General features: G+C 49.8%; 1 protein-coding gene across 9 annotated transcripts in view; it reads left to right on the top strand.

Moving 5' to 3' along the window:
- Window positions 1–27,051, top strand: part of LOC147097543 (EVI5-like protein) — a 330,047-nt gene that overhangs the window by 266,147 nt on the left and 36,849 nt on the right. For 8 of the 9 annotated variants that reach the window (XM_085971482.1, XM_085971475.1, XM_085971481.1 and 5 more), the window contains one exon: window positions 15,332–15,427. The exons of the other annotated variant lie outside the window; for it this stretch is intronic. In XM_085971482.1, coding sequence (XP_085827608.1) covers window positions 15,332–15,427 — 96 coding nt within the window. The remainder of the gene's footprint in view (window positions 1–15,331; window positions 15,428–27,051) is intronic. 9 annotated transcript variants of the gene reach the window in all.

Genomic DNA, 27,051 nt, shown 5'->3' with positions numbered 1-27,051 from the left:
TTTACGGGACGGGGACGGCGCTCTGATTTACGGGACGGGGGACGGCGCTCTGATTTACGGGACGGGGCCGGCGCTCTGATTTGATGGGGGACGGTGCTCTGATTTACGGGACGGGGGACGGTGCTCTGATTTAGTGACGGGGGAACGGCGCTCTGATTTACGGGACGGGGGACGGCGCTCTGATTTACGGGACGGGGGACGGCGCTCTGATTTGACGGGACGGGGGACGGCGCTCTGATTTGACGGGACGGGGGACGGCGCTCTGATTTGACGGGACGGGGGACGGCGCTCTGATTTGACGGGACGGGGACGGCGCTCTGATTTACGGGACGGGAGACGGCGCTCTGATTTACGGGACGGGGGACGGCGCTCTGATTTATGGGACGGGGGACGGCGCTCTGATTTACGGGACGGGGACGGCGCTCTGATTTACGGGACGGGGACGGCGCTCTGATTTACGGGACGGGGGTCAGCGCTCTGATTTGATGGGACGGGGACGGCGCTTTGATTTACGTGACTGGGGACGGCGCTCTGATTTACGTGACTGGGGACGGCGCTCTGATTTACGGGACGGGGACGGCGCTCTGATTTACGGGACGGGAGACGGCGCTCTGATTTACGGGACGGGGACGGCGCTCTGATTTGACGGGGGACAGCGCTCTGATTTACGGGATGGGGGACGGCGCTCTGATTTACGGGACGGGGACGGCGCTCTGATTTACAGGACGGGGCGGCGCTCTGATTTGACTTGACGGAGGACGGCGCTCTGATTTACGGGACGGAGGACGGCGCTCTGATTTACGGGACGGGGGACGGCGCTCTGATTTGACAGGACGGGCGAGTCCAAAAACCCTCCGCAATTGTATGCTTCATATTCCTGAGCAAAGTGTGAGTTTTACATTCCCTTTAGAGGGAGCAATGGCGTTGGGATAATTACAAGGAACTAGTATCTCTACTTTGCCGTTCCTCACACTGGGATCATTTTGGCTTTGTGTGACTGTGTAAGACAGGTGATTGTGAATCGGCAGCCCGTTTACATCTCCCAGTTTATATTTCCATTGAAGTCAATCAAAGTAATAAAAATCAGAGTAAAACATGCTGCTGATTCGCTATCACCTGTTGTACAATGTCAGAATATCCCCCCAGTGAGTCAGAGGATCTGCTATTTAATTGCAATGTAATACCATGGCCACTGGCTGTCTGAGCCTTGCTTTGGATTCATACCATCCCTATATTTTCAGTCAGTCAGCAAAGTGTTACGTCCAAGTGTGGCAGGAAGTAAGTGTGATGCTGACAGGACGTGCACCCTCACCGCATAGCCTTAACACTGGGCGAGAGGTTTTATAGCAACAGGAATGTTATGCCAAGTAGTGTTACTTGCAACACTGGTAAGGAGTCTAGGGGTCTGGTAGTCGAGTGATGGGTCTTTCGGGGCCACCCAGAGTCTAGGAGCACTGGGAGGGGCGGGGGGAGTTGTGTGGTCCATGGGCAGCACAAAGAGGTTCTACAAACCTAAGAAAAAGGACGGGGAAAGACTAGCTGGTCCATCAAGTCTGTCCCACCCAAACATGTTAAAGCCTACACACGCCATCCACCTTCCTCCTCACCTCCCACAGTCTGCCAGAGGCAGAAACACTGAGACAGGTCCAGGGGGGTGGGAGCAGTGGAGCGAGATGTCCTAGGGTGTTGTCTTAAAACATACTTCTGTTTGTTCACTTGAGTAGTAATAAATGCAGTCTTCTGGTTATAATCATTTTATTCTTTAACTTCAGCTTAAAAAGCAGTTTACAAGCGGAGTATAGTCACAGATAGAGCACACAAACTAGGCATGGGTCTTTTCCTGCTCCTTGAACAAAGGAAAAAGCTTACGTTTATACACTGTTTTCTTAGGCAATTCCTGCTCCAGTTTGCTAATATGGTAGTCTCTGGCTACTGCATAGTCCAGAGACACAAGTCTGCATTTTCTTCAACATACATCAACAACGGGCCGGATTTTCCAGATCGGAGGCTTCCTGCGTGAGGATGCCTCCGATCTGGAAAAATCTACACATTTCCCTGCTGTCTCCGTAGGTCCCAAGACTTCCGACCCTGGGCAGAAGCCCCGGGGCGCATGCGGATCGCGAGCGTCCCTGGGATCACATGGGGAACCAATCAAAGAAGGGAATCCCCCTTCATACTTTTGACAGGTCTCTACGCACAGATCTGTCAAAAGTATGAATGGGGATCACTTAAAACACAGTTAAACATTAAATAATTTTTTTTAAATCACATTTAAAATTAGTTAAAATTACATAAAATTTAATTTGTTTAAAATATTTATTGAAAAATATAATTAGTTTTTTACGGGTCTAAAAAATAAACTTACCTTTTTTAAAAGTATTTTTAAATTATAAATGAGTGGAAAAAAATAATTTTTTAAAGCTTTTTTAAACTCTTATCCTGGTAAAAGTAGGCCTTACGCCTATGCTTTTACCAGGCGTAAGATTAAGGTTTTCTGTGGGTGGAGGTTGTGCAGAAAGCTGAACTCTCCATCCGCGGAGGCCCTTCTCCTGGGCAGGCGGATGATCTGTCAAGAGGATTCTTGACGGATCGGAAGTGCCGGGTTTTAGCGAATGTGCTTTGCATGCCTGAAACCGGCACTTGTGAGGCCCCTACGGGTGCGTACACAGTCGTGGGGGGGGTCGGAATATCCGGCCCAAAGTTAGCTGCATGTAAAAACACTGGCATTGCTGTGGTAAAATATCCAAGGCCAGTTGGTTGCAAACGCCAGCTGTTGCTAAGTGAAATCTCTCTCTCGTGATACCAACCACATTTTTTTCCCTATATCGGATGAACTAAACATGAACACCTTTCAGGAGCTGAATTAACCGAGTCCCATATGCCAACATGGGGTCAGTGTGTAGAGGGGCAGTGTAGATCCTGGGAGCGCTGGAAGTGTGGTCTAGGAGTTTGTGAGCAGTGAGAGAAGTCCTGTGATTGGGGAAAGAGGATTGGGAGCATGGAGGAGACCAGAGTCTTGGCGGCGTGGGGGGGGGGGTGCTTTCTGGGCTCTCGCAGTATTGGGGGGCAGAGCCTAGCAGCTTTGTGGAGAGTAGGGCCCAAACAGCCTTCAGCCTTTCAGAGCGTCAAATGTCACCAACTCCCCCCAACATTCCTCCTGTCGTTCTCACGGCTGTATTTGCACTACAGCCATTATCCTGCTCGTCAGCTGGTTCTTGTTTTTGCTCTCTTCCATTAACACTCCGTGCACTATTACAGTTTGCCAACTAACACAGATTTTAATCAACAGAAATTTCCATAAGCAAACACAAATGACCCCATAGTTCAGTTTCATGCAGTTTCCAAGTTTTTATAAGCAGAAAAAATTGCCCTTAAGCTTCAAAAATGATTCAGAAGAGATTTTTGAACTAAAAATGGAACCAAAATGAAGAGGGGGAGGAATTTGCTTTGAAGCCTTTTGGATAAAGCAAAGAAACTTTCAGATCCTCACAGCAGAGTTTTACAGAGAAAGAGCGCTCTCCTTTGTAAGCACAGTCAGAGGCCAGCTCGGGTGTGGCAGGTTGCTTAAATCCTGCCGGACTGGCTGTTTGAGGGCAGGGGCACTATTTGATTATATTTATAGTACTTTTTTTAAATGGTGTTTGTAAGCCAAGAACACTTCTTTGTGGTTATGATGTTGCTTGTCCTACCAGTGTTTAGTTCTATTGGTAATTCCCCCCCCAAAAAAATATTAGAAATACAGACTACTTTTATATACATGCCCTGGTACTGTATCTAATTAAAGTAATCTCAATTATATTTCAGCTTTGATGTGAACTGGGGAAGTCTGCTGTAAACTATGATATTCTATTCTATATAACTTGAGGATTCTCCTCTTTCTCTCTCTCGCTGTGTCTGTCTCTTTTCTCTCTCTCCCTTTGTCTTTCTCTGTGTTTGTGACTCTCGCTTTCTCTTTCTCTCAACTCTTCTCACTGTGTTGTGTCTCTGGCTCTGTTTCTCTCTTCCCCTCAGATTATGTGCGTATTCTCCTTCCTTACGTTGAGGGATCTCTGATGGGACAGCGTAGAGTGAGCTTTGCTCTATCTGAAGGGCGAGGACCCAGAACTCAAAACAGGAAATATTTGAAATGCAGAAAAGCTTGGTTAGCATGTGGAAGAGAAGATGGGCAGGATTTTCATTGGGCCGTGGAGGCGGGATTGGAGGCGTGTGGGGGGTTAAAATCACAATCGGGGGGCACGAACCCATCCCGCCTCCATGCCAGTTTCAAAGGAGGTGGTTACCCGACCTGTGCCGGGAGCCGCCTCCCCAAGGCGGGAAAGGGATTAGTGCCAATTAACTGCCTGTTAACAGGTAGTTAACGGGCAGTTTTTAGCCTAATCCCTGTTTTTATTCCTGAAGTGTGGGATTCCCGACGGCTCCAAACTACACCAAGTTAGCGAGGCGGGCTGAAGGGCTTGGAGGGTTCGAGATGTCCGGTGTTCAGGTGAGTGATGGGTGTGTGTAAAGTGTTTAAAGAAGTTTAATTACCTTTACTTATCTTTACAGCCTTCCTTCCTTCAGGTCTCGGGAGTCCCTCATCTCACCGGCACAGGAAGCAGAATGGCCGCGAGCTGTCAAAAGTTGCAGCATTCAGCTTTCTGTTCTGGAGAGATCTCTAAATCAGCCTGAGAGGAAGGAATTAACTTAGTGTACAGATTGTCAGTGTTTGACAGCTTCAAAGAGTTGTCAAACGCTGATATTTCATCTGTCAAAAGCTCTTGACAGATGAAATGTCAATCTGTGACGTCACCTGTTGCCGGGTGGCCCTTAATTGGCCTGCTGAATCCGCTGGGCGGGCTCAACAAGGTCAATCAAGTTAAAATTGCGTGGATTGGCCACATCTCGATGGAGGCGGGACTACAACCCCAAAAGTTGTAGTCCCGCCTCCTACACGCCTCCAGTATCAAAATCCAGGCCGACATGTTAGAGATCACCAGTACAGATGTGCTAACTGCTTTCGCAATGAGACGGCTAAAGGATAGAATGCTTTATAAACTGATATTAAATTGGTCCAAAAGGTTATACAGTACTCTGTATTTTCAAGAGTCATCGCAGTCAACCATTTTTAAAAAAAGCATTGGCAAGAGAGAGTGAGAAATGGAAGAGTGGAGGAATGTGAATGGGCAAATTCAGTCGGAAGATCGGGTTAGCTGTAGTCTGATGTGGTGCTTGGACAGTGTTTGTTAGATGGCTGCTGAATTTTTTTTTTTTTTTAATTCATTGATGGGATGTGGGCGTCGCTGGCTAGGCCTGCATTTAGTGCCCATCCCTAATTGCCCTTGAGAAGATGGTGGTGAGCCGCCGCCTTGAACCGCTGCAGTCCATATGGTGTAGGTACACCCACAATGCTGTTAGGAAGGGAGTTCCAGGATTTTGGCCCAGCGACAGTGAAGGATCGGCGATACAGGTCCAAGTCAGGATGGTGTGTGGCTTGGAGGGGAACTTGTAGGTGGTGATGTTCCCATGCGTCTGCTGCCCTTGTCCTTCTAAGTGGTAGAGGCCGCGGGTTTGGAAGGTGCTGTTGAAGGAGCTTTGGCGAGTTGCTGCAGTGCATCTTGTAGATGATACACACTGCAGCCACAGTGCGCTGGTGGTGGAGGGAGTGAATGTTGAAGGTGGTGGATGGAGTGCCAATCAAGCGGGCTGCTTTATCCTGAATGGTGTCGAGCTTCTTGAGTGTTGTTGGAGCTGCACTCATCCAGGCAAGTGGAGAGTATTCCATCACACTCCTGACTTGTGCCTTGTAGATGGTGGAAAGGCTTTGGGGAGTCAGGAGGTGAGACACTCGCCGCAGAATTCCCAGCCTCTGGCCTGCTCTTGTAGCCACAGTATTTATGTGGCTGGTCCAGTTCAGTTTCTGATCAATGGTAACCCCCAGGATGTTGATAGTGGGGGATTCAGCGATGGTAATGCCATTGAATGTCAAGGGGAGATGGTTAGAGTCTCGCTTGTTGGAGATGGTCATTGCCTGGCACTTGTGTGGTGCGAATGTTACTTGCCACTTGTCAGCCCGAGTCTGAATGTTGTCCAGGTCTTGCTGCATATGGACACGGACTGCGTCAGTATTTGACGAGTCTCGAATGGTGCTGAACAGTGTGCAATCATCAGCGAACATCCCCACTTCTGACCTTATGATGGAGGGAAGGTCATTGATGAAACAGCTGAAGATGGTTGGGCCTAGGACACTGCTCTGAGGAACTCCTGCAGTGATGTGATATCATGGCTGATCATCCAAATTCAGTACCCTGTCCCTGCTTTCTCCCTTGATCCCTTTAGCCTTAAGAAATACATCTAACTCCTCCTTGAATATATTTAATGAATTGGCCTCAACTGCGTTGTGTGGTAGAGAATTCCACAGGTTCACTATTCTCTGGGTGAAGAAATTCCTCCTCATCTCAGTCCTAAATGGCTTACCCCTTTATCCTTAGACTGTGACCTCTGGTTCTGGACTCTCCCGCCATCGGGAACATCCTTCCTGCATCTAGTCTGTCTAGTCCTGTTAGAATTTTCTAAGTTTCAATGAGATCCCCTCTCTTCTAAACTGTAGCGAATATAAACCTAATCGACCCAATCTCTCCTCATACGTCATTCCTGCCATCCCAGGTATCAGTCTGGTGAATCTTCACTGCACTCTCTCCATGGCAAGAACATCCTTCCTCAGATAAGGCAACCAAAACTGCACACAATACACAAGGTGTCGTCTCACCAAGGCCCTGTACAACTGCAGCAAGACAGCCTAGCTCCTGTACTCTAATCCTCTCGCTTAACCGCCTGCTTTACCTGCATGCTTACCTTCAGTGACTGCTGCACAAGGACACCCGGTTCTCATTGCACTTCCCCTTTTCCCAATCTATTGTTGTTCAGATAATCTGTCTTCCTGTTTTTGCCACTGAAGTGGATAACCTTGCATTTATCCCCATTATACTGCATTTGCCATGCATCTGCCCAATCACCCAACCTGTCCAAATCATACTGGAGTTTCTCTGCATCCTCCTCACAGCATACAAGCCCACCCGGCTTGTGTCATCTGCAAACTTGGAGATATTACATCTAGTTCCCTCGTGTGTATATATATGTATATTGTGAATAGCTGGGGTCCTAGCACCGATCCCTGCGGTACCCCACTAGTCACTGCCTGCCACTCGGAAAAAGACCCGTTTATTCCAACTCTTTGCTTCTTGTCTGCCAACCAGTTCTCTATCCAAGACTGTACCTTACCCCCAATCCCATTTGCTTTAACTTTGCATGCTAATCTCTTATGCGGGACCTTATCAAAAGCCTTCTGAAAGTCCAAATACACCACATCCACTGGTTCTCCCTTATCTATTCTACCAGTTACATCCTCAAAAAATTCCAGTTGATTAGTCGAGCATGATTTACCTTTTGTAAATCCATGTTGACTTTGTCCGATCCTGTCACTGTTTTCCAAGTGCTCTGCTATTACATCTTTTATAATGCACTCTAGCATTTTCCCCACTACTGATGTCAGGCTTACTGGTCTATAATTCCCCATTTTCTCTCTACCACCTTTTTTAAATAGTGGGGTTACATTAGCTATCCTCCAATCCATGGGAACTGTTCCAGAATCTATAGAATTTTGGAAGATGACCAGCAATGCATCTACTATTTCTAGGGCCACTTCCTTAAGTACCCTAGGATGTAGATTATTAGGCCCTGGGGATTTATCGGCCTTCAATGCCGTCAATTTCCCTAACGCCATTTCCCTACAAATACTGATTTCATTCAATTCCTCCCTCTCATTAGACCCTATGTTCCCCGACATCTCTGGGAGGTTATTTGTGTCCTCCTTTGTGAAGACAGAACTAAAGTATGTATTTAATTGGTATGCCATTTCTTTGTTCCCCATTATAAATTCCCCTGATTCTGACTGCAAGGGACCTACGCTTGACTTCACCAATCTTTTTCTCTTCCCATATCTATAGAAGCTTTTACAGTCAGTTTTTATGTCCCCTGCAAGCTTACTCTCATTCTATTTCCCCCCTCTTAATTAATCCCTTTGTCCTCCTTTGCTGAATCCTAAACTGCTCCCAATCCTCAGGTTTGCTGCTTTTTCTGGCCAAATTATATGTCCTCTCCTTGGATCTTATGCTATCCTAATTTCCCTTGTTAGCCACGGTTGAGTCACCTTTTTTGTTTTATTTTTATGCCAAACAGGAATGAACAAATTCTGTAGTTCATCCATGCGATCTTTAAATGTTTGCCATTGCCTATCCACCGTCAACCCTTTAAGTAACGTTCCCCAATCCATCCTAGCCAACTCGTGCCTCATACCATCGTAGTTTCCTTTATTTAAATTCAGGAACCTAGTCTCTGAGTCAACTACTTCACTCTCCATTTTAATGAAGAATTCTATCATATTATGCTCGCTCCTCCCCAAGTGGCCTCGCACAACATGATTGCTAATTAATCCTTTCTCATTACATAATACCCAGTCTAAGATGGCCTGATCTCTAGTTGGTTCCTCAACATATTGGTCCAGGAAACCATCCCGTATACACTCTAGGAATTCCTCCTCCACAGTATTGTTACTAATTTGGTTAGCCCAATCTATATGTAGATTAAAGTCACCCATGATAACTGCTGTGCCTTTATTGCACGCGTCTCTAATTTCCCATTTAATGCCATCCCCGACCTCAGCATTACTGTTTGGGGGTCTGTATACAACTCCCACTAATGTTTTCTGCCCCTTGGTATTTCTCAGCCCTGCCCATACAGATTCCACATCATCAGAGCTAATATCCTTCCTTACTATTGTGTTAATCTCTTTAACCAGCCATGCTACCCCACCTCCTTTTCCTTTTTTGCTGTCCTTCCTGAATATTGAATACCCCTGGATGTTGAATTCCCAGTCTTGGTCACCCTGGAGCCATGTCTCCGTAATCCCAATTATATCATATCCGTTTACATCTATTTGCGCAGCTAATTCATCCACCTTATTACGAATGCTCCTCGCATTAAGAAAGCCTTCAGGCTTGATTTTTTTAACACTCTTAATCCTTTTAGAATTATTATGTACTGTGGCCCTGTTTGATTTACACCCTTGATTTCTCTGCCTTCCACTTTTGCTTTCCTCCTTCCTGTTTTTTGGTTCTATCCTTGCTTCCCTTTCCTCTGTCTCCCTGCACAGGTTCCCAACCCCCTGCCATTTTAGTTTAAACCCTCCTCAACAGCACTAGCAAACACTCCCCCTAGGACATCGGTTCGGGTCCCGCCCAGGTGCAAACCGTCCAGTTTGTACTGGTCCCACCTCCCCCAGAACCAGTTCCAATGTCCCAGGAATTTGAATCCCTCCCCCTTGCACCATTCCTCTAGCCATGTATTCATCTGAAATATCCTTCTATTTCTACTCTGACTAGCACGTGGCACTAGTAGCAATCCTGAGATTTGAGGTCCTATTTTTTAATTTACCTCCAAACTCCCTATATTCAGCTTTTAGGGCCTCATCCCGTTTTTTACCTATATCGTTGGTACCTATATGCACCATGACAACTGGCTGTTCACCCTCCCCGTCCAGAATGCCCTGCAGCTGCTCTGAGACATCCTTGACCCTTGCACCAGGGAGGCAACATACCATCCTGGAGTCTCGTTTGCTGCCGCAGAAACGCCTATCTATTCCCCTTACAATAGAATCCCCTATCACTATAGCTCTCCTGCTTTTTTTCCTCCCATCCTGTGCAGCAGGACCACCCATGGTGCCAGGAAGTTGGCTGCTGCTGCCTTCCCCAGATAAGCCATCCACCTCAACAATATCCAAAGTGGTATATCTGTTTGAAAGGGGTATGGCCACAGGGGACCCCTGCACTACCTGCCTGCGCCTACTACTCTGCCTCGTGGTCACCCATTCCCTTCCTGCCTGTGCAGTCTTTACCTGCGGTGTGACCAACTCCTTAAACGTGGTATCCACGATGTCCTCAGCATCGCGAATGCTCCAGTATGTAGCCATTCGCAGCTCCAGCACCACAATGCGGTCTGTCAGTAGCTGCAGCTGGATACACTTCCCGCACACATGATTTCCCACATAGTGCAGGAGGAGCATGCCATGGGGCCGACCTGTGCTGCCATGACTTACCCTTTAATTAATTCAAATTAAATTAATTCAAATCAATACCACTAATTACACTACAATTAAATGATATACTCAAGGGCCCTTGTTTACCAGTATTCCACGCTACACAACAGAGACCCTAGAAACTGTAAACCACAAAAATTAAGTTAGGAAAAAAGCGAGAAATACTCACCAACCAATCACTTACCTGCTTTCTGGTGACGTCACACTTCGATTACTTTTTACTTCTCTCTCTCCTCTCGCTGACTCTGTGCCTCTCGCAGGTCCGCCGCTCAGCTCCGGTCCCAGGCCACCTCTCCGCGCTCTTTTTATCCTCCTCTCGCTGACTCTCTGCCTCTCACAGGTCCGCTGCTCAGTGGCCATTAATGCAATGGGAGAAAACCCTCCGAGAGTAGACTCACCCAACCCAATTATTTATCAGAGCTTACCAATAATTGCAGAATGTGACTAGGTTTTAAGAATAGATTTCGATTTTCACATTTGTTTGATGTGTAATGATTTTATAAAAGTTGGTATTTTTCAAGTGTAGCCAGCGAGGTCTGAGTGACGCTCCAGCTAATTTGGGAAACCAATGTTCCAGCTGCTGTTGTGCTGGAGTAAGAGACTTTGGCATTGGTTAAAGCACAGGGACCGGAGAGAGCGCTCAGCTGTTCCCCAGGACAGGGACCGGAGAGAGCGCTCAGCTGTTCCCCAGCACAGCGACCGGAGAGAGCGCTCAGCTGTTCCCCAGCACAGGGACCAGAGAGAGCGCTCAGCTGTTCCCCAGGACAGGGACCGGAGAGAGCGCTCAGCTGTTCCCCAGGACAGCGACCGGAGAGAACGCTCAGCTGTTCCCCAGCACAGGGACCGGAGAGAGCGCTCAGCTGTTCCCCAGCACAGGGACCGGAGAGAACGCTCAGCTGTTCCCCAGGACAGCGACCGGAGAGAGCGCTCAGCTGTTCCCCAGGACAGCGACCGGAGAGAACGCTCAGCTGTTCCCCAGCACAGGGACCGGAGAGAGCGCTCAGCTGTTCCCCAGGACAGCGACCGGAGAGAGCGCTCAGCTGTTCCCCAGGACAGCGACCGGAGAGAACGCTCAGCTGTTCCCCAGCACAGGGAGCGGAGAGAGCGCTCAGCTGTTCCCCAGCACAGGGACCGGAGAGAACGCTCAGCTGTTCCCCAGCACAGCGACCGGAGAGAGCGCTCAGCTGTTCCCCAGGACAGGGACCGGAGAGAACGCTCAGCTGTTCCCCAGCACAGGGACCGGAGAGAGCGCTCAGCTGTTCCCCAGCACAGGGACCGGAGAGAACGCTCAGCTGTTCCCCAGCACAGCGACCGGAGAGAGCGCTCAGCTGTTCCCCAGGACAGGGACCGGAGAGAACGCTCAGCTGTACCCCAGCACAGGGACCAGAGAGAGCGCTCAGCTGTTCCCCAGCACCGGGACCAGAGAGAGCGCTCAGCTGTTCCCCAGCACCGGGACCAGAGAGAGCGCTCAGCTGTTCCCCAGCACAGCGACCGGAGAGAGCGCTCAGCTGTTCCCCAGCACCGGGACCAGAGAGAGCGCTCAGCTGTTCCCCAGCACAGCGACCGGAGAGAACGCTCGGCTGTTCCCCAGCACAGACACCGGAGAGAACGCTCAGCTGTTCCCCAGCACAGCGACCGGAGAGAGCGCTCAGCTGTTCCCCAGCACAGCGACCGGAGAGAGCGCTCAGCTGTTCCCCAGGACAGGGACCGGAGAGAACGCTCAGCTGTTCCCCAGGACAGGGACCGGAGAGAACGCTCAGCTGTTCCCCAGCACAGGGACCAGAGAGAGCGCTCAGCTGTTCCCCAGGACAGGGACCGGAGAGAGCGCTCAGCTGTTCCCCAGCACAGGGACCGGAGAGAGCGCTCAGCTGTTCCCCAGGACAGGGACCGGAGAGAGCGCTCAGCTGTTCCCCAGCACAGGGACCAGAGAGAGCGCTCAGCTGTTCCCCAGCACAGGGACCGGAGAGAGCGCTCAGCTGTTCCCCAGGACAGGGACCGGAGAGAGCGCTCAGCTGTTCCCCAGCACAGGGACCGGAGAGAGCGCTCAGCTGTTCCCCAGCACCGGGACCGGAGAGAACGCTCAGCTGTTCCCCAGCACAGGGACCAGAGAGAGCGCTCAGCTGTTCCCCAGCACAGCGACCGGAGAGAGCGCTCAGCTGTTCCCCAGCACAGGGACCGGAGAGAGCGCTCAGCTGTACCCCAGCACAGCGACCGGAGAGAGTGCTCAGCTGTTCCCCAGCACAGGGACCGGAGAGAGCGCTCAGCTGTTCCCCAGGACAGGGACCGGAGAGAGCGCTCAGCTGTTCCCCAGCACAGGGACCGGAGAGAGCGCTCAGCTGTTCCACAGGACAGGGACCGGAGAGAACGCTCAGCTGTTCCCCAGGACAGGGACCGGAGAGAACGCTCAGCTGTTCCCCAGCACAGGGACCGGAGAGAACGCTCAGCTGTTCCCCAGCACAGCGACCGGAGAGAACGCCCAGCTGTTCCCCAGCACAGACACCGGAGAGAACGCTCAGCTGTTCCCCAGCACAGACACCGGAGAGAACGCTCAGCTGTTCCCCAGCACAGACACCGGAGAGAACGCTCAGCTGTTCCCCAGCACAGCGACCGGAGAGAACGCTCAGCTGTTCCCCAGCACAGACACCGGAGAGAACGCTCAGCTGTTCCCCCGCACAGCGACCGGAGAGAACGCTCAGCTGTTCCCCAGCACAGGGACCAGAGAGAACGCTCAGCTGTTCCCCAGCACAGGGACCGGAGAGAGCGCTCAGCTGTTCCCCAGCAGAGACACCGGAGAGAGCGCTCAGCTGTTCCCCAGCAGAGACACCGGAGAGAGCGCTCGGCTGTTCCCCAGCACAGGGACCGGAGAGAGCGCTCAGCTGTTCCCCAGCACAGACACCGGAGAGAACGCTCAGCTGTTCCCCAGCACAGGGACCGGAGAGAGCGCTCAGCTGTTCCCCAGCACAGGGACCGGAGAGAACGCTCAGCTGTTCCCCAGCACAGGGACCGGAGAGAGCGCTCAGCTGTTCCCCAGCACAGGGACCGGAGAGAACGCTCAGCTGTTCCCCAGCACAGCGACCGGAGAGAGCGCTCAGCTGTTCCCCAGCACAGGGACCGGAGAGAACGCTCAGCTGTTCCCCAGCACGGACCGGAGAGAGCGCTCAGCTGTTCCCCAGCACAGCGACCGGAGAGAACGCTCAGCTGTTCCCCAGCACAGACACCGGAGAGAACGCTCCGCTGTTCCCCAGCACAGGGACCGGAGAGAGCGCTCAGCTGTTCCCCAGCACAGCGACCGGAGAGAACGCTCAGCTGTTCCCCAGGACAGGGACCGGAGAGAGCGCTCAGCTGTTCCCCAGCACAGGGACCGGAGAGAACGCTCAGCTGTTGCCCAGGACAGGGACCGGAGAGAGCGCTCAGCTGTTCTCCAGCACAGGGACCGGAGAGAGCGCTCAGCTGTTCCCCAGCAGAGACACTGGAGAGAGCGCTCAGCTGTTGCCCAGCACAGGGACCGGAGAGAGCGCTCAGCTGTTCCCCAGCACAGGGACCGGAGAGAACGCTCAGCTGTTCCCCAGCACAGGGACCGGAGAGAGCGCTCAGCTGTTCCCCAGCACAGCGACCGGAGAGAACGCTCAGCTGTTCCCCAGGACAGGGACCGGAGAGAGCGCTCAGCTGTTGCCCAGCACAGGGACCGGAGAGAACGCTCAGCTGTTCCCCAGGGCAGGGACCGGAGAGAGCGCTCAGCTGTTCCCCAGGACAGGGACCGGAGAGAGCGCTCAGCTGTTCCCCAGCACAGGGACCAGAGAGAACGCTCAGCTGTTCCCCAGGACAGGGACCGGAGAGAGCGCTCAGCTGTTCCCCAGCACAGGGACCAGAGAGAACGCTCAGCTGTTCCCCAGGACAGGGACCGGAGAGAGCGCTCAGCTGTTCCCTAGCACAGGCACCGGAGAGAGCGCTCCGCTGTTCCCCAGGACGGGGACCGGAGAGAGCGCTCAGCTGTTCCCCAAGACAGGGACCGGAGAGAGCGCTCAGCTGTTCCCCAGCACAGGGACCGGAGAGAGCGCTCAGCTGTTCCCCAGCACAGGGACCGGAGAGAACGCTCAGCTGTTGCCCAGCACAGGGACCGGAGAGAACGCTCAGCTGTTCCCCAGGACAGGGACCGGAGAGAGCGCTCAGCTGTTCCCCAGGACAGGGACCGGAGAGAGCGCTCAGCTGTTCCCCAGCACAGGGACCGGAGAGAACGCTCAGCTGTTCCCCAGCACAGGGACCGGAGAGAACGCTCAGCTGTTCCCCAGCACAGGGACCGGAGAGAACGCTCAGCTGTTCCCCAGCACAGGGACCGGAGAGAACGCTCAGCTGTTCCCCAGCACAGGGACCGGAGAGAACGCTCAGCTGTTCCCCAGCACAGGGACCGGAGAGAACGCTCAGCTGTTCCCCAGGACAGGGACCGGAGAGAATGCTCTCTTCTATTGCAATATTCCGTTTAGTGGAAAGCCTTGGTTCGGCCACAGTTGGAATATTGCATACAGTTCTGGGTACTGCATCAGAGCAGAAAGGGAGTGAAGATTCACCAGAATTATACCAAAATGAGATTAAAATGTTCAAGAAGTGTTTTGTTTGCCAGACTGGATGGTTTTCAATTTTGTGACAGTAATTAGTGAGACATTGTTCCCACTGGTTGGTGAATCAGTAACAAGGGACACAGACTGAGGATCCTCACTGGGAGAATGAAGGGGGAAGTTAGATGAACTGTTTCCACACACAGGGTTATTAAAACAAGGAATGCTTTGCCACAAGGGGCGACTGAGGCAGAGACTATAACAACATTTATGCTGCATGTTGGCGGAGCAGTTGGTTTTGCTGAGGCCAAGTATGATGATTGCCCCTGTCTGATCCAAGAGTCACTGGATTCCCCAGCTTTTGTTGCTGCTATCAATTCCCTGTTTAATTCAGACTTTAATTGAAGTACTATTGCTATAACCACAAGGGTGTTGCGATCGGAGTTCTAAGAAAGGCAGTTGTATTCAGTAAGACAGATCGGGGAGGGTGGGCAGGTGGACAGGCTGATGCTGTGCCTACAGCGGCCTGAGGAGGAAATGGGTTCTGAGTGACCTGATTTGTAAAAATCGCAGTACCTAAAATATTTATGCCAGAAAAATCCTTTAGCCTGTTCCACTTTTGATGTCTTGTTTGCTTTGCACTTCAAAGAGAGAAGAGGGAAGGATCCAAGGTCAGCTGAACAACTCCGACTCCAATCAGATAATTCGTGAGTTGAAGGACCAGGTCACAGAGCTGAAAACAGAGGTAAAGAAAAAGACTTTGCGCCAGCTGTTGCAGTCAGTTGGTACTGTGACAAGTTAAACACAAAGGGACAGAGTTTTTGCTTTGGGTACAGTCAAGAAATTACACCCAAAATGGGCTTGAAATTCGGCTGGTTCGGTTGCATTTCAAGTTTCTGCTCAAATTCATTTGCATAATCACAAACTTAAAATCTTCCATGAACCAGCGCAGTCGGGCAGCGTAATACAATGTAATCGTTTGCTTTCCATTAAAAAGTATTCCTTGATGTATTTAAGAGTGGTAACCTGGTGAAGTTTTATTAATACAGATGAAAATGGGTTTATCACCAAAAATAAGCATTTTTAGTATGGGTGTGCAGTCCTCCACCTGTGCAAATGACTTTAAAAACACTATACTGAACCATTTATTAGTTTCATTGGTGTACACTAGTCAGTTTCTTAGGCACATTTCAAAGTGTTTTACGTATCAAAAAATAATTTACTATGAAAGAAAGACTTGCATTTATATAGCGCCTTTCATGACCACTGGACATCTCCAAGCGGTTTACAGCCAATGAAGTACTATTTGATGTGGAGTCACTGTTGCAATGTGGGAAACGCAGCAGCCAATTTGCGCACAGCAAGGTCCCACAAACAGCAATGTGATAATGACCATATAATCTGTATTTGTTATATTGGTTGAGGGATAAATATGCACCTAAGAAAACGAGCGTAATCTGAAGAGCCTTCCCGAATCGGCGGAATCTCGCAATATCGACCTGGGGGGTGCAGCCGGTTTGTGGGCAGGGCCTGATTGGGCAAATTTAATCTTGAACCAGCGTAAAAGATTGCGGATAACACGAACATAAGTGGTTTCGGACGTGTCCGTAAGATTATTACTGCCCTGTGAGTGTTTGATGGGACAGTGTAGAGGGAGCTTTACTCTGTATCTAACCCGTGCTGTACCTGCCCTGGGAGTGTTTGATGGGACAGTGTAGAGGGAGCTTTACTCTCTATCTAACCTGTGCTGTACCTGCCCTGGGAGTGTTTGATGGGACAGTGTAGAGGGAGCTTTACTCTGTATCTAACCCGTGCTGTACCTGCCCTGGGAGTGTTTGATGGGACAGTGTAGAGGGAGCTTTACTCTGTATCTAACCCGTGCTGTACCTGCCCTGGGAGTGTTTGATGGGACAGTGTAGAGGGAGCTTTACTCTGTATCTAACCCGTGCTGTACCTGCCCTGGGAGTGTTTGGCAGGACAGTGTAAAGGGAGCTTTACTCTGTATCTAACCTGTGCTGTACCTGCCCTGGGAGTGTTTGATGGGGACAGTGTAGAGGGAGCTTTACTCTGTATCTAACCCGTGCTGTACCTGCCCTGGGAGTGTTTGATGGGACAATGTAGAGGGAGATTTACTCTGTATCTAACCTGTGCTGTACCTGTCCTGGGAGTGTTTGATGGGACAGTGTAGAGGGAGCTTTACTCTGTATCTAACCCGTGCTGTACCTGCCCTGGGAGTGTTTGATGGGACAGTGTAGAGGGAGCTTTACTCTGTATCTAACCCGTGCTGTACCTGCCTGAAATGAAGAATAGATTTGCCTTTCTAATCTAGGCTTTATTAACTTAAAAATCCTGTAGCACATCTTCAACACCCAGTCCCAACTAAAGGCTGGAAAGAACTGAATTTAAGATGGCCACCACAAATCACATGACATCAACTACCAATGAGATTACAACATATATCCCAAGGCAGGAAACAAACAACCAATCACAATACTTCTTACTAAACATAAAGAATAATCACCACATTCACCCCTCCTTTTAAAATATACTCCAACCTAAATAACCTTTACAATTTATAATTAATTATTTACAACTAAAACTATGCACAGACAAAATAAAACTATTCAACATGACACAATACTAAGTGAGCAACAAATGGTAACATTGCACATAAGTATTAAGTATCTCTCAACTAAAACAATATAATATAATATTTCAACAATTTTAAAACATTACTATCAATTTAAAAGTCCATTTTCAATCGGTCGACCGGATATCTTGTTCGTGTCGACCTTCTTAACCTTGGTGAAATTCCTTGCCCTCCCACACCAGGAGACACAGAAGTATCTTCTGCAGGAAGGCTATCCATATCCCAATTTTCAACGGTTTCCGGATTAGAAATCCCATCAGGAGGTAAACTGGGACGGTCATGAACATCCATCGAGGGCTGACTAATAGAAGTATAATTATCTGCAGTCGGATTGGAAATATTCGTAGTATCTGTAACAGCATCCATATTATCTGAATCATGACTATTGTTAATATCCTCAGAAGAGGGCTGGCCACCACAAGGAGCCAAGTCTTTAATTGAAACGGTACTTTCTTTCCCATCTTGGAATCGAATATGAGCATATTGGGAATTTGCCTCCAACAGCTCCACCTCCTCCACTAAAGGATCATATTTTGACAATCTAACATGGCGTCGAAGCAGCACAGGTCCCTGCACAGTAAGCCATGAAGGTACCGAATATCCCGTAGTAGATCTCCGCGGATAGTTAAAGAGCCTTTCATGGGGGGTCACATTAGTAGCCGTTGAAAGCAATGATCTAATGGAATGCAGGGCATCAGGCAGTACCATTTCCCACTGTGTATTCTTAAGGTTCCGGGATGTCAAAGCCAACATAACTGCCTTCCAGATCACCCCATTGTATCGTTCGCACTGTCCATTACCCTGGGGATTATACGGGGTAGTTCTGCTAGTAGAAATTCCCCGACTCTGAAGGTATTCCTTCAACTGGGAAGACATAAAAGAACTTCCCTGATCCGAATGGATATACGCAGGCATCCCAAAGATGACAAAAAGTTGAGTCAGACATTTGATAACTGTAGCAGCTGATACATCTGCGCGAGGAAAAGCAAAAGGGAACCTTGAAAACTCATCCACAACAGTAAATATATATCGGTTTTGAGTAGTTGAAGGAAGAGGCCCCTTAAAATCGACGCTCAAACGTTCAAAAGGAGAAGTAGCCTTTATAAGATGAGCTCGTTGAGGCTTAAAGAAATTCGGTTTACACCGAGCACAGATAGAACATGATGAAGTCATCCGCTTGACGTCTTCAACTGAAAAGGGCAAATTCTTACTGCGTACGAAGTGTATCATCCTCGTAACCCCAGGATGGCATAAGGCATTGTGAAGATTAATAAGCGTATCTCCGTGAATCACAGAACAATAAGCCCTCGACAACGCATCAGCAGCAACATTATCCTTCCCCGGACGATAAACTATATCAAAATGGTAACATGCCAACTCAATCCTCCACCTCATTATTTTATCATTCTTAATCTTTCCAAAATGTTTGACATCAAACATAAAGGACACAGACTTTTGATCAGTTACCAACGTAAAATGTCGCCCCGATAAATAATGTCTCCATTTACGCAGTGCTTCTACTATTGCATACGCCTCTTTCTCTATTGAAGAATGCCTTTTTTCACTATTGTTCAAGGTACGTGAGAACAAGGCCACAGGTCTTCCATTTTGGTTCAGAGTAGCCCCAATTGCAAAATCAGAAGCGTCCGTCTCAATCACAAAAGGAACCTGCTCATCAATAGAATGCACAACTGCTCCAAGGATATCCTTTTTAAAATTATCAAAACACGTCCTGGCCTCCCATGATAGAGGATATGTCGTAACCCGAATAAGAGGCCGGATCTTCTGTGAAAAATTTGCAATCCAATTAGAATAGTAAGAAAACAGTCCAACAACTCGTTGCAAAGCCTTAGAATTAGTAGGACAAGGTAAATCAATCAATGGTCGCAGACGTTCTGGGTCTGGTTTAATCTTGTTTCCCGAGATAATGTACCCCAGTAGATTTACCTCAGTGGTCGAAAAGGTACACTTCTCTTTATTGAAAGTTAAACCAACTTTTTCCGCAGCTTGAAGGAATCTTTCTAAATTAGAATCATGCTCCACCCTTGATTTGCCACACACCGTGATGTCATCTAAGTATGAAAAGGTGTCAGAGAGAGAGTTATCACTTCTAAAAACATCCATTGCCCGTTGAAAACAAGCAACACCATTAGTAACACCAAATGGTATTCGGCAAAACTGATACAGCTTTCCACCAGCCTCAAAGGCCGTATATGGTTGATCCTTCTTAACAATAGGAATCTGATGATAAGCACTCTTTAGGTCAATAGTGCTAAAAACCTTATACTGAGATACTTTATTGATAAGCTCATCAATCTTAGGCAAAGGGTACGCATCTAATTGAGTATACCTATTAATAGTTTGGGAATAGTCTATCACCATTCGTTTCTTATGTCTCTCGTTAGTCATGACAACTACCTGTGAGGTACCAAGGCGAACAACTAGGTTCAATGATTCCTTCCAATAAGAGACGTTGAACTTCAGAATTAATAAATTCTCTATCCTGACTGCTATACCTTCTTGACTTGGTAGCAATTGGCTTACAATCGGCATCAAATTGGAAAAAAGTGATAATGGAGAAATGGATAAAGCGGTTAATCCACAAATAGATAAAGGTGGCTTAGTCCCTCCAAATGAAAGACTGAGAGACTCATGTAACTGAAGCACATCATGACCAATCAAAATATCCGCACAGAGATTAGGCAAAACAGATAGGCGTATATCAGTATACGTATTCCCTAAAAGAATCAATTTCACAAGGCAGCAACCAGCTACTTGTGAAGTGAGAGTAATCTGAGCCATACACACCTGATAGGAAACAGGCGAAATTTTCAAATGCTTCTCCTTTGCAAACTGAAGACTTATAAAACTCTCGGTACTGCCCGTATCTATAAGGGCCTTCACTTCCAACCCATTAACTTGGGCCGTAACTATAGCTTTGTTTAGGCCATGAGCAAATGCAGCAGAAATTGATGCAATAAACGCCCTATCTAAAGGCTGAATAGCCACAGAGGAGGTAATTGAACCTGATGATTTACACACACGTGCGTAATGACCTCTCTTGCCGCATTTACTACACACAGCCTCCCGAGCAGGACACTTCAGACGAGGGTGCCGGACGTTCCCACAAAAATAACACTTCTGAATCCTAGAGGCAACAGCCGCTGAAGTAGAAACTGTTTCAGAATCTAGTAAACCACTCCTATTAAGTCCACATAATTCCTTTTCATCCGGAACTGCCGAAACCACAGTCACAGGCCGATTAAAAAGAGCATAAGAATCCGAACTTCTCTGAGCCACATCCAATGTAGAAGCTTGCTCAAAAGCACTCTTAAGATCCAAAGTCTTATTTTCTAACAACCGCTGACGAATTGATCTAGACAGTAATCCATTAATAAAAGCATCCCGTACCGATTCTTCCTTATATTCTTCAGCCGTCACGGCCTTATAATTACAGTTAACACTAAGGCACCGAAGTGCTTGTAAATAAGTATCCAAAGATTCTCCCACCTGCTGCCTACGGGCAGATAGAAGGTGACGTGCAAATACCTCATCCTTTGGTTTAACAAAAATCTTTTCCAATGTAGAAATAGCCGCTTCGTAAGTTTTACAGTCCAAAATATACTTATACACATCCGGAGCAATGTAGTTGATCAGCATATTCAGCTTATTTAGAGACTCTTGATCCAACACGCCCAAAAAGTTTTAAAATGTACAATACCAGTGTTTCCATTTATCATCCACTCCTGCAGAATTAGGGTCAGCATTGAATCGTTCTGGTTGAAGATATCGCTCCATTCTGACATAAAGTTAATAAATTGAAATGAAGAATAGATTTGCCTTTCTAATCTAGGCTTTATTAACTTAAAAATCCTGTAGCACATCTTCAACACCCAGTCCCAACTAAAGGCTGGAAAGAACTGAATTTAAGATGGCCACCACAAATCACATGACATCAACTACCAATGAGATTACAGCATATATCCCAAGGCAGGAAACAAACAACCAATCACAATACTTCTTACTAAACATAAAGAATAATCACCACACTGCCCTGGGAGTGTTTGATGGGACAGTGTAGAGGGAGCTTTACTCTGTATCTAACCCGTGCTGTACCTGCCCTGGGAGTGTTTGGGACAGTGTAGAGGGAGCTTTACTCTGTATCTAACCCGTGCTGTACCTGCCCTGGGAGTGTTTGATGGGACAGTGTAGAGGGAGATTTACTCTGTATCTAACCCGTGCTGTACCTGCCCTGGGAGTGTTTGATGGGACAGTGTAGAGGGAGCTTTACTCTGTATCTAACCCGTGCTGTACCTGCCCTGGGAGTGTTTGATGGGACAGTGTAGAGGGAGATTTAACACTAAGTACAGAGTTCCCCAGGACTCTCATTCCTTTGGGCACAATATTTCCATTAAATAATTTAACCCCAACTCAAACCAGAACTATTGAATTCAGATTTATCCCTGGATCTTCAGGCTAATTTATGATTGGTAACTATTGGCATTGCCCTTCTGAGGAATCTTATTTCTTCTTGGGCAGTGCCTCGGAACCGAGGATGACTTGCTTCCACATTAAAAATGAGTTCTCAGGTGACTGAGTCCAATGTGGGACCTACAGTCTCTGTCACAGGTGGGGCAGACGGTGGTTGAAGGGGCGGGTGGGTGGGGTGCTTGGGTTGACGTGCGCTCCTTCCGCTGTTTGCGCTTGGCTTCCGCTTCCTCCCGGCGAAGAGACTCGAGCTGTTCGGCGCCTTCCCGGATGCTGCTTCTCCACTTTGTGCGGTCTTGGGCCAGGGATTCCCAGGTGTCGGTGGGGATGTTGCACTTTTTCAAGGAGGCTTTGAGGGTGTCATTGAAGCGTTTCCTCTGCCCACCTGGGGCTCTCTTGCCGTGTCGGAGCTCCGAGTAGAGCGCTTGTTTTAGGAGTCTCGTATCGGGCATGCGGACGATGTGGCCCGTCCATCGGAGCTGATCGAGTGTGGTCAAAGCTTCGATGCTGGGGATGTTGGCCTGAGCCAGAGCACTGATGTTGGTGCGCCTATCCTACCAATGGATTTGCAGGATCTTGCGGAGGCAGCGTTGGTGGTACCTCTCCAGTGCTTTGAGGTGCCTGCTATACATGGTCCATGTCTCTGAGGCATACAGCAGGGCGGGTATCACTGCTGCCCTGTAGACCATGAGCTTTGTGCCGGGTTTGAGGTCCTGGTCTTCAAACACCCTCTTCCTCAGGCGACCGAAGGCTACACTGGCACACTGAAGGCAGTGTTGGACTTCGTCATCGACATCTGCCCTTGTTGACCGTAGGCTCCCGCGGTATGGAAAGTGGTCCACGTTGTCCAAGGCCTTGTCATGGATTTTGATAATCGGGGAGCAGTACTGTGTGGCGGGGGCAGGTTGGTAGAGGACCTTTGTATTACGTATGTTTAGTGTAAGGCCCAGGCTCTCGTACGCTTCGGTGAAGGTGTTGATGATGGTTTGGAGTTCGGCCTCAGAGTGTGCACAGACGCAAGCGTTCTCTGCATACTGTAATTCGATGACCGCGGATGGGACGACCTTGGATCTGGACTGGAGGTGTTGGAGGTTGAACAGTTTCCCGTTTGTTCTGTATGATGGTGTAGGTGAACCTTGTCCAAAGACTATTTCCAACGATTACAATTTTTCTTACTGTGTTTTCGTTTGCTTTTTTAAACCTGCAATATAATCTAGAAAAGTATCACTTCAACAGTAAGTGTTGATTGATAAAATTGTTTCTGGATGATGATGTGGTGGGTGATGAGTTCTATGGGCTTGACCCAGTATCTAGTGTTGCAGCTTTAGATTTCGAATTCACTGAACTACAATTCAAATCCTAATCTAGACTCCCACTGAGCTAATTTTCTCCAGAGCATTAATTCCACTACTTTTGTCCTGAGTTGGCAGTGGAAAGTAGTAAAGTCTCATCTAGGAGTGGACCATTGGCTCTGTGCCTGTGTGTTAGTGGACCATTGGCTCTGTGCCCGTGTGTTAGTGGACCATTGGCTCTGTGCCTGTGTGTTAGTGGACCATTGGCTCTGTGCCCCGTGTGTTAGTGGACCATTGGCTCTGTGCCCCGTGTGTTAGTGGACCATTGGCTCTGTGCCTGTGTGTTAGTGGACCATTGGCTCTGTGCCTGTGTGTTAGTGGACCATTGGCTCTGTGCCCGTGTGTTAGTGGACCATTGGCTCTGTGCCCATGTGTTAGTGGACCATTGGCTCTGTGCCCATGTGTTAGTGGACCATTGGCTCTGTGCCTGTGTGTTAGTGGACGATTGGCCCTGTGCCCGTGTGTTAGTGGACCATTGGCTCTGTGCCCGTGTGTTAGTGGACCATTGGCTCTGTGCCCATGTGTTAGTGGACCATTGGCTCTGTGCCCATGTGTTAGTGGACCATTGGCTCTGTGCCCCGTGTGTAAGTGGACCATTGGCTCTGTGCCTGTGTGTTAGTGGACCATTGGCTCTGTGCCCGTGTGTTAGTGGACCATTGGCTCTGTGCCCATGTGTTAGTGGACCATTGGCTCTGTGCCCGTGTGTTACTGGACCATTGGCTCTGTGCCCGTGTGTTAGTGGACCATTGGCTCTGTGCCTCGTGTTAGTGGAACATTGGCTCCATGCCCGTGTGTTAGTGGACCATTGGCTCTGTGCCCGTGTGTTAGTGGACCATTGGCTCTGTGCCCCGTGTGTTAGTGGACCATTGGCTCTGTGCCCGTGTGTTAGTGGACCATTGGCTCTGTGCCCGTGTTAGTGGACCATTGGCTCTGTGCCCGTGTGTTAGTGGACCATTGGATCTGTGCCCGTGTGTTAGTGGACCATTGGCTCTGTGCCCGTGTGTTAGTGGACCATTGGCTCTGTGCCCGTGTGTTAGTGGACCATTGGCTCTGTGCCCCGTGTGTTAGTGGACCATTGGCTCTGTGCCCGTGTGTTAATGGACCATTGGCTCTGTGCCCCGTGTTAGTGGACCATTGGCTCTGTGCCCGTGTGTTAGTGGACCATTGGCTCCGTGCCGTGTGTTAGTGGACCATTGGCTCTGTGCCCGTGTTAGTGGACCATTGGCTCTGTGCCCATGTGTTAGTGGACCATTGGCTCTGTGCCCGTGTGTTAGTGGACCATTGGCTCTGTGCCCGTGTGTCAGTGGACCATTGGCTCTGTGCCCGTGTGTTAGTGGACCATTGGCTCTGTGCCCCGTGTTAGTGGACCATTGGCTCTGTGCCCCGTGTTAGTGGACTATTGGCTCTGTGCCCATGTGTTAGTGGACCATTGGCTCTGTGCCCGTGTGTTAGTGGACCATTGGCTCCGTGCCCGTGTGTTAGTGGACCCTTGGCTCTGTGCCCGTGTGTTAGTGGACCATTGGCTCTGTGCCCCGTGTTAGTGGACCATTGGCTCTGTGCCCGTGTGTTAGTGGACCATTTGCTCTGTGCCCCGTGTTAGTGGAACATTGGCTCCGTGCCCGTGTGTTAGTGGACCATTGGCTCTGTGCCCGTGTGTTAGTGGAACATTGGCTCCGTGCCCGTGTGTTAGTGGACCATTGGCTCTGTGCCCGTGTGTTAGTGGACCATTGGCTCTGTGCCCGTGTGTTAGTGGACCATTGGCTCTGTGCCCGTGTGTTAGTGGACCATTGGCTCTGTGCCCGTGTGTTAGTGGACCATTGGCTCTGTGCCCCGTGTAAGTGGACCATTGGCTCCGTGCCCGTGTGTTAGTGGACCATTGGCTCCGTGCCCGTGTGTTAGTGGACCATTGGCTCCGTGCCCGTGTGTTAGTGGACCCTTGGCTCTGTGCCCGTGTGTTAGTGGACCATTGGCTCTGTGCCCGTGTGCTAGTGGACCATTGGCTCTGTGCCCGTGTGTTAGTGGACCATTGGCTCTGTGCCCCGTGTTAGTGGACCATTGGCTCTGTGCCCGTGTGTTAGTGGACCATTTGCTGTGTGCCCCGTGTTAGTGGAACATTGGCCCCGTGTGTTAGTGGACCATTGGCTCGGTGCCCGTGTGTTAGTGGACCATTGGCTCTGTGCCCGTGTGTTAGTGGACCATTGGCTCTGTGCCCGTGTGTTAGTGGACCATTGGCTCCGTGCCCGTGTGTTAGTGGACCCTTGGCTCTGTGCCCGTGTGTCAGTGGACCATTGGCTCTGTGCCCCGTGTTAGTGGACCATTGGCTCTGTGCCCGTGTGTTAGTGGACCATTGGCTCTGTGCCCGTGTGTTAGTGGACCATTGGCTCTGTGCCCCGTGTGTTAGTGGACCATTGGCTCTGTGCCCGTGTGTTAGTGGACCCTTGGCTCTGTGCCCTGTTAGTGGACCATTGGCTCTGTGCCCCGTGTTAGTGGACCATTGGCTCTGTGCCCCGTGTTAGTGGACCATTGGCTCTGTGCCCGTGTGTTAGTGGACCATTTGCTCTGTGCCCCGTGTTAGTGGAACATTTGCTCCGTGCCCGTATGTTAGTGGACCATTGGCTCTGTGCCCGTGTGTTAGTGGACCATTGGCTCTGTGCCCGTGTGTTAGTGGACCATTGGCTCTGTGCCCGTGTGTTAGTGGACCATTGGCTCTGTGCCCGTGTGTTAGTGGACCATTGGCTCTGTGCCCGTGTGTTAGTGGACCATTGGCTCCGTGCCCGTGTGTTAGTGGACCATTGGCTCCGTGCCCGTGTGTTAGTGGACCCTTGGCTCTGTGCCCGTGTGTTAGTGGACCATTGGCTCTGTGCCCCGTGTTAGTAGACCATTGGCTCTGTGCCGGTGTGTTAGTGGACCATTGGCTCTGTGCCCCGTGTGTTAGTGGACCATTGGCTCTGTGCCCCGTGTTAGTGGACCATTGGCTCTGTGCCCGTGTGTTAGTGGACCATTTGCTCTGTGCCCCGTGTTAGTGGAACATTGGCTCCGTGCCCGTGTGTTAGTGGACCATTGGCTCTGTGCCCGTGTGTTAGTGGACCATTGGCTCTGTGCCCGTGTGTTAGTGGACCATTGGCTCTGTGCCCCGTGTTAGTGCACCATTGGCTCTGTGCCCGTGTGTTAGTGGACCATTGGCTCCGTGCCGTGTGTTAGTGGACCATTGGCTCTGTGCCCCGTGTTGGTGGACCATTGGCTCTGTGCCCGTGTTAGTGGACCATTGGCTCTGTGCCCATGTGTTAGTGGACCATTGGCTCTGTGCCCGTGTGTTAGTGGACCATTGGCTCTGTGCCCCGTGTTAGTGGACCATTGGCTCTGTGCCCCGTGTTAGTGGACTATTGGCTCTGTGCCCGTGTGTTAGTGGACCATTGGCTCTGTGCCCGTGTGTTAGTGGACCATTGGCTCCGTGCCCGTGTGTTAGTGGACCCTTGGCTCTGTGCCCGTGTGTTAGTGGACCATTGGCTCTGTGCCCCGTGTTAGTGGACCATTGGCTCTGTGCCCGAGTGTTAGTGGACCATTGGCTCTGTGCCCCGTGTTAGTGGACCATTGGCTCCGTGCCCGTGTGTTAGTGGACCATTGGCTCCGTGCCTGTGTGTGAGTGGACCTTAGGCTCCGTGCCCGTGTGTTAGTGGACCCTTGGCTCTGTGCCCGTGTGTTAGTGGACCATTGGCTCTGTGCCCCGTGTTAGTGGACCATTGGCTCTGTGCCCGTGTGTTAGTGGACCATTGGCTCTGTGCCCGTGTGTTAGTGGACCATTGGCTCTGTGCCCGTGTGTTAGTGGACCATTGGCTCTGTGCCCGTGTGTTAGTGGACCATTGGCTCCGTGCCCGTGTG

The sequence above is a fragment of the Somniosus microcephalus genome, chromosome 31, assembly GCF_052327205.1.
Source record: "Somniosus microcephalus isolate GS21.2 chromosome 31, FLI_Smic_1.0, whole genome shotgun sequence".
Taxonomy (NCBI): Eukaryota; Metazoa; Chordata; class Chondrichthyes; order Squaliformes; family Somniosidae; genus Somniosus; species Somniosus microcephalus.
Note: the sequence above shows the minus strand (reverse complement) of the source record. Positions and strands in the feature narration are given on the sequence as shown.